The sequence below is a fragment of the Nanorana parkeri genome, unplaced genomic scaffold (genome assembly GCF_000935625.1).
Source record: "Nanorana parkeri isolate BGI_ZX_2015 unplaced genomic scaffold, ASM93562v1 scaffold267, whole genome shotgun sequence".
NCBI classification, from domain to species: Eukaryota; Metazoa; Chordata; class Amphibia; order Anura; family Dicroglossidae; genus Nanorana; species Nanorana parkeri.
In genome coordinates this window covers 204,413-210,550 of record NW_017306535.1, presented here as the reverse complement: position 1 = coordinate 210,550, position 6,138 = coordinate 204,413, and the positions used below count along the sequence as shown (strand labels likewise).

At 46.9% G+C, this 6,138-nt stretch overlaps 1 protein-coding gene across 1 annotated transcript in view; it reads right to left on the bottom strand.

Annotated features, from left to right (window-relative positions):
* The window catches only part of MGARP (mitochondria localized glutamic acid rich protein), a 7,257-nt gene extending 3,623 nt beyond the window's left edge, over positions 1-3,634 (bottom strand). The window contains exon 1 of the mRNA XM_018557093.1: positions 3,485-3,634. Coding sequence (XP_018412595.1) covers positions 3,485-3,560 — 76 coding nt within the window. The 5' untranslated portion in view covers positions 3,561-3,634. The remainder of the gene's footprint in view (positions 1-3,484) is intronic.
* Positions 3,635-6,138: the final 2,504 nt, after the last annotated feature.

Sequence of the window (6,138 nt, the reverse complement as noted above, 5' to 3'; positions counted from 1 at the left end):
CCCCCCCCCCCCCCCCATCTCCTGCTGTGGTTTTCGGGGGTCCCCTGCTCCTCTGGGAGACACAGGACCATGGCAATAAGTGTCACGATGGAAAGCGGAAGCAGACCAGGGACATTCCCTGATCTGCTCTGTGATCAGTGGGTCAGAACTCACAGCGGTCCCAAAGCCGGCTGAAGTGCAGGTTATACAGGGGGCAATGCTGTGCTTGATCCCCTGTATTGGGAGGCCAGAGGAGACATCCGGGGTGAAAAAGACCCCTGGTGTCTCCATAAAGAGATCCTGTCACCTCCAAACTATCACAAAAGGGCTTGTTAGCAATAAAGTTAAGTGAAAAAGAAAAAAAAAAGGGCGACAAAGTAAAAAATTGTTAAAGAAAAATCAACCCCGCCATCTGCATGAGGATCCAAATGCGCGCAGAGGATATGTATGTGTATGTAAATTATTACGCCACACATTAAGTACCCCCGTGAACGATTCAGTGAGAGCAATAATTCTAGGGCAATAATTTGCATTTGCTGTTAACTTTAAACTGATGAGCAGTAAAGGCTTTTCAAGTGTCCTCTGTGGACAATTTTGAGTACCATACTTTTTACCATTGTACAGGCGCACGCAATTTTAATGCTTGACCGGTTTGGTTTACTAAATGTAATCCCATCTTTTATATTTTACCAAATACGTGCGTTTGCACTAAAATTCATTTAAGTTTGCCGAATCAGGGATATTCTGATGTAAACGGACATATGTCCATTGACATCCGACTCCCCGTGGACCAACATGGGATCCAGCAATTTTAGTTCTTTTCCCCAACACGCAATGGAGGGAAAAAAAAAATAATGGACGGACACTGATGTCACAGTGGTAACATCCGCTGCGTACTGCCGTGATCAGCCCGTTTGTAAGGGGACTAAAGGTGGCCATACACTTTACAACCCTCACAAGACTTGTCTTGCGAGGATTGTAAAGTAATTTAAAAAATGTACGATCTGCCCATCTTGGACAGGCAGATCGTACTTGCGATCATCGCCCTGAGGGGCGGGCTTGCGATGACTGCAAACGGGCAGTGTGTGGGTGCGCACACCGGCCCGTTTGGCAGTTGTCGAACAAGCAGGCCACTAACCAGCCGATAATCGTACGATTCTCGGAGGGTTTTCCAACCTGCTTGTTCGACGGAAGACGTGCGACCGTACAGTAGAAACGGTCGCACGCCTTCCATACACTTTGCGATTGTACGATCGCTGGATTTCCCGCGATTCCCTACGATAATCGTGCAGTGTATGGCCACCTTTAGACGTGAGAGGTGAGCACTGACCACCGTGAGAACAAGGATCAGGTGTTTTATATCTTCTATATTCCAGCCCCTAGAACAAAACGGAAAGTTAACCCTTGCAGTACAAGAGAAGTCCCACTGCAAGGGTTAACTTTGTTCATTCCTGGAGTTTCCCTTTAAATAAAAAGGTAGGGGTGGGGGAAACAAAAACACATTTTTAATCATCTGACATTCCACCAAACTGGGTAATGGAAAGGAAATTAAATGATCGCGTTGCAGCTCTGTGATCTTAATCATCAGTCAACCAGACATCTCCTTCACATAGGCCTGCAGAGAAAACACATGTCCTTGTAGGCGTCACATCTCCCATGCAGTGCTCTGTTCCCTGTGAGAACCCAAATTACACCGATATGTACTGCACATTACACCGATATGTACCGCATAGATTTAAAACCAATGCTTTCATTCAAAGGACGTTCAGATTAAGCAATAACTAAGCCTCCAACAGGAAGCCCCACCTCCAACACTGCGCAACGAGAATATTCCTCTCTGAACAGATCTAGTACTCAGCAGGCTTTTACAATCAGCATTACTAAAAGCAGCCATGAATACCAGAAAGCTTCCGATCGCCATTTCCTCTAATGTGTGACCTTCACTTGTCTGCTAGGTCATAATCTGCCTGCTGCAGCAACAAATACAGCTTACACTTCCCCATCTGAAGCTCAGATATTTAAATGTACCAATATGAAACAAATCCTAAAAATGCAGCAATGTCATCCCTGAGGCTGAACTAGACATCACCACTACAGTCCTATATACTGTCATTCCTGGACCTCATCTCACATTTAAAATTAAGAGACTGTACAATCTGTCTGACCAACTGTAGATTTACTAAAACTATGTAATATGAGGACACACCTAATCTATGTAATCAGTTTGTACCCGCTCAGGTAGGCCATTGCACTACATACATGTTGGTAGCTCTACAGCAGATTGTATAATCAGATTGTTAGGCCCCTTTCACGCAGTCCCATCTAGAAGGGATCCATGCACAGAGCTTCTCCTGATCGAAGTGCTACAGAGCAGATGTCACCGTGTCTGTCCAGATTTTTCCTCCATAACTAAAATGATCAAACCCATGCTGGTCTATGGGGAATCGGATGTAAACGGACCTGTGTTCATCTACATCAGATTACCCCCAATCCGACATGATCTGGTCTGGCGAAACAGAATTCTATTCCGCTCGTTTTTCCGGACCTGGCCGGAGTCGGGGGTAACTGGATGTAAATAAGCATCCATCCCTTTAGATCCTGCTACCCATAGACTTATATTGGGCATTCGATCGGCTCTGCCTGAAAAACTGAGTGGACCACCCGTGTGAAAAGGCCCGGTTCACACCTGGGCGTTTTGTAGCGCGGTCGTACGCTCTGCAAAAACGCTCAAACACCGAAATCCCATTATTTCCTGTGGGTATGGTTCACACTTAGGCGTATTTCAGGCCGTATGAACGCGCTACAAAAAACGCCCTACGCCCAAAGAAGTACAGGAGCTTCTTTGGGGCATTTTTGTCGCGCGTATCCATGGGGATACAGCCAGGTAGCCCTCGGAATCGCGCGACAAAACACATTCGAGGCGCTTAGGTGTGAACCCAGCCTTAGAGAAACAGACACCTGGTAAAGCTCACCGTGCACACTGCAAACTGACTGCACAATCTACCAATGACAATGTACTACAAGGGCTCGCCTGATTGCATACTTTAGGTAGGTCATACATAGATTTGGGCAGGTGATTGGGACATCTATGGCGAGCCTACAGATTCATTAAGCTAATCTTTATAAAAGTCACATACAGGATTAGACAATACATGACCTCCAAGTGGGAGAACATTTCATTCCAAAGCACATGGCCTGCTCCACGACTCAACCCACTATAGGCACAAGCTGCTGCCATAGGTTATAGAAGCACACCACAAAAGGTCGGTCTATAGAGGTCCATGGGTACAGAATACAAGCACACATTTCACTTATGCAAGGGGAATAAAAGCCTGCAGTAGCCCAGCACACTTAACAAGTCGAGTGTCCCATTGAAATAGAGTGCATGCAGCTATTGTGCGCTCCGCTGACTGACTGACTTTACAAGCAATTGAAACACAATGGGAACAGCAGCCGAACACAGGGAAGAAGACTGGTAACGACAGACAGTGGCGGCTTGGCTCACCATTGCGCAGGAGGGAGGCGGAAGCCCGCTGGGTGAGGGGGACCAGTCTCTGCCAGGCGCTTCGACACGCGAGCATGGTGACGGCGAGTTCCGAAGATTACTGAGCAGCCAGCGTACAACCTTGTCAGCAAGAGTGCCTTGACAGTCTGGGAGGAGCTAGGGAAAGCGCAAGGGCACATGACGTCTCGGAGGGCGTATTTAAAACGCCACAACCCCACCCAACATGTTCTGTTGTATTCTATTGGCCGTTAGCCCGGTGTTTGTGTGTCATGCGCATGCGTATGTTGTACATGCTTTCTCGCACAGGGTCGATGTAATCTATACTCTGTAATTCCAGCAAATACCTACTAAGAATTACAATGTTTATCATGTTCATGTCTTATAATACATTTTACGTATATAACTTTATAAACATAAATTATTCTTCAGGCTTAGGTGAGTGCTAATAAATATTTTTTTTCACGTTTCATGATGCTGCATTTCCATTAAAGAAATGCGCCGCTGCATTGATACAATGAGGAAAGACGTATAAGGAGTGAGCTAATGACTAGTCTTGTCAGGACTCGCCCGACGACAGTCAAGGTCACGACAGTGGAAGCAGGAGGCTGACATAACACTGTGTGCACGCCGCACGCACAATGTGCACCCACACAGGAATTCCAGGTCAGCACCCTGCACGTAATCAGGACACGCCCAGTGGGAGGGGCCACTCACATTGTTTTACTCTTAAGGTGCCCATACACCTTACGATTATTTTATGATCGAACCGTCGTACGATTTTCGTACGACGGCCCCATCCTGCCCCGATTATCGAAAGGTTCAATCAGCGGTAGTTAAAAAAAAAACACCTGGACGACTTGCGGTAATTGACCGCAATTATTTTCGCTTGCGCAGTGTTAATCGTACGACTTTTGACGGACGGAAACACCACCAACCATGCGAACATCGTATGATCGACCAAAGTTTTCAAACATGCTTGACCGTCAAAAGTCGTACGATTGTACAGTACTATCGGTCGGTCACTCTATTCACACGTTACGATTCTCGTACGAAAAGTCGATCGCATACGATTATCGTACGGTAATCGTAAGGTGTATGGGCACCTTTAGTCCTGTGTGTGGCTTTGCAGGAAGTTTCAGACAAATTGGGTTACCACCTTACGAGTTCCCATTCACATAGCTTGACTTGAACATGTCTGAATTGTTACTTTATCTTTGTACTCAAGGAGGGGGATTAAAGGGTTTCTAAACCCCTCTGGTTTTTTTCCTATATCTACTGCCTGCAAGCAGTAGATATAGGCAAAATGTTTAAAAATAAAAAAAAAAGCTTTAACAGCAGTTTACACTTCCCCCAACTTTGCTGAGCGCTCACGACCGAGAAAACGAAACTGCAAGGGCGGCCGCAAATCATCTTGGGGCAGGCGCATGTGCTGTTCGTAAGTCTATGGACGCGTGCACCAGCATGCAGACACCGCAGGATGGGAAGTGCCTGCAAGGACAGAGGAGTCAGCGCTGGATCGGAGACCCGCCGCACCGCTGGAGGGACAGATGAAAACATCAGGAAAGAAGAAGATCGGATTAAGAGACATCAAGTGCTGACATTAACATTGGGGGGGTGGGGGGAGGGTGGACATTTTTTGCCTTTAATGTCACTTTAAGATTGGTGGGGAGATAATGCTTACCAAACTTTACTGTCTGTACTATGCCGGACCCCTTTATTAGTACTATTTATTTGTATCTTCTGCAGGTGAGAAACCTGTACTGCCATGTCTTCTCTTAAAGTCACATTAAAGGAGAACTATGGGGTCAGTGTTTTTCCCCATAGTTCTCCTTAGGGTAACGGGAGGACACAAACTAGTGTCCTCCCATCACCCTAAGCTCAGTATACCGCGAGCTACAGCTCACGGTATACTGAGATGCCGCAGGCGGAGCGGATCCCGACATCGATGTCGAGATCCGCACAGCTGCCTGAGTAACAGCTGGCTCTGCCTATCTAGAGGCAGAGCCAGCTGTACCCGCCCCCTCCCCCGTCAGTTCCGCCTGTCAGTGCTGGCGGATTGGGGAGGGGGGAATCCAGCCCCTCCCCTGTCACGGCAGAGAGCCGTGACAGGATCGAGAGGTGAGCGAACGCCGGTATATGTTCGCTCACCTCCCGATCTACTGAGCCGACCTGCGACAGTCTCATTGTCACAGGTCGGCTAGAACTATGAGGTAAGTGAAAAGCACTCACCTCATAGTTCTCCTTTAAATTCAGGAGTTAAATCTTATACTCGCTCCTGTGATGGACTACAATCTCGCATTTAGCTTACTCATTTGTATTCAGATAGTAGTCTATCACAGTGAGCTTGGAGTGGTGACTACTTAATAACACACAGGGACCATGGGAACGAAAGTAGCCACCCACCAGAAGGAAGGACAGTGTCGGCACCAATTCAGAGATGATTTGAGGATCTACAGACGAGTAATACACAAATAAGGCCCAGTATTTTTAACCACTTGAAGTCCAGGGTGTTTAACCCTCTTCCCATCCAGGCCATTTTTCAGTATTCAGCGCTGCGGTACTTTGACTGACATTTATTCCGTCATGCAACGCTGTACTGAAATACATTTTATACCCTTTTTTGGGGACAGATAGAGCTTTCTTTTAGTGGTATT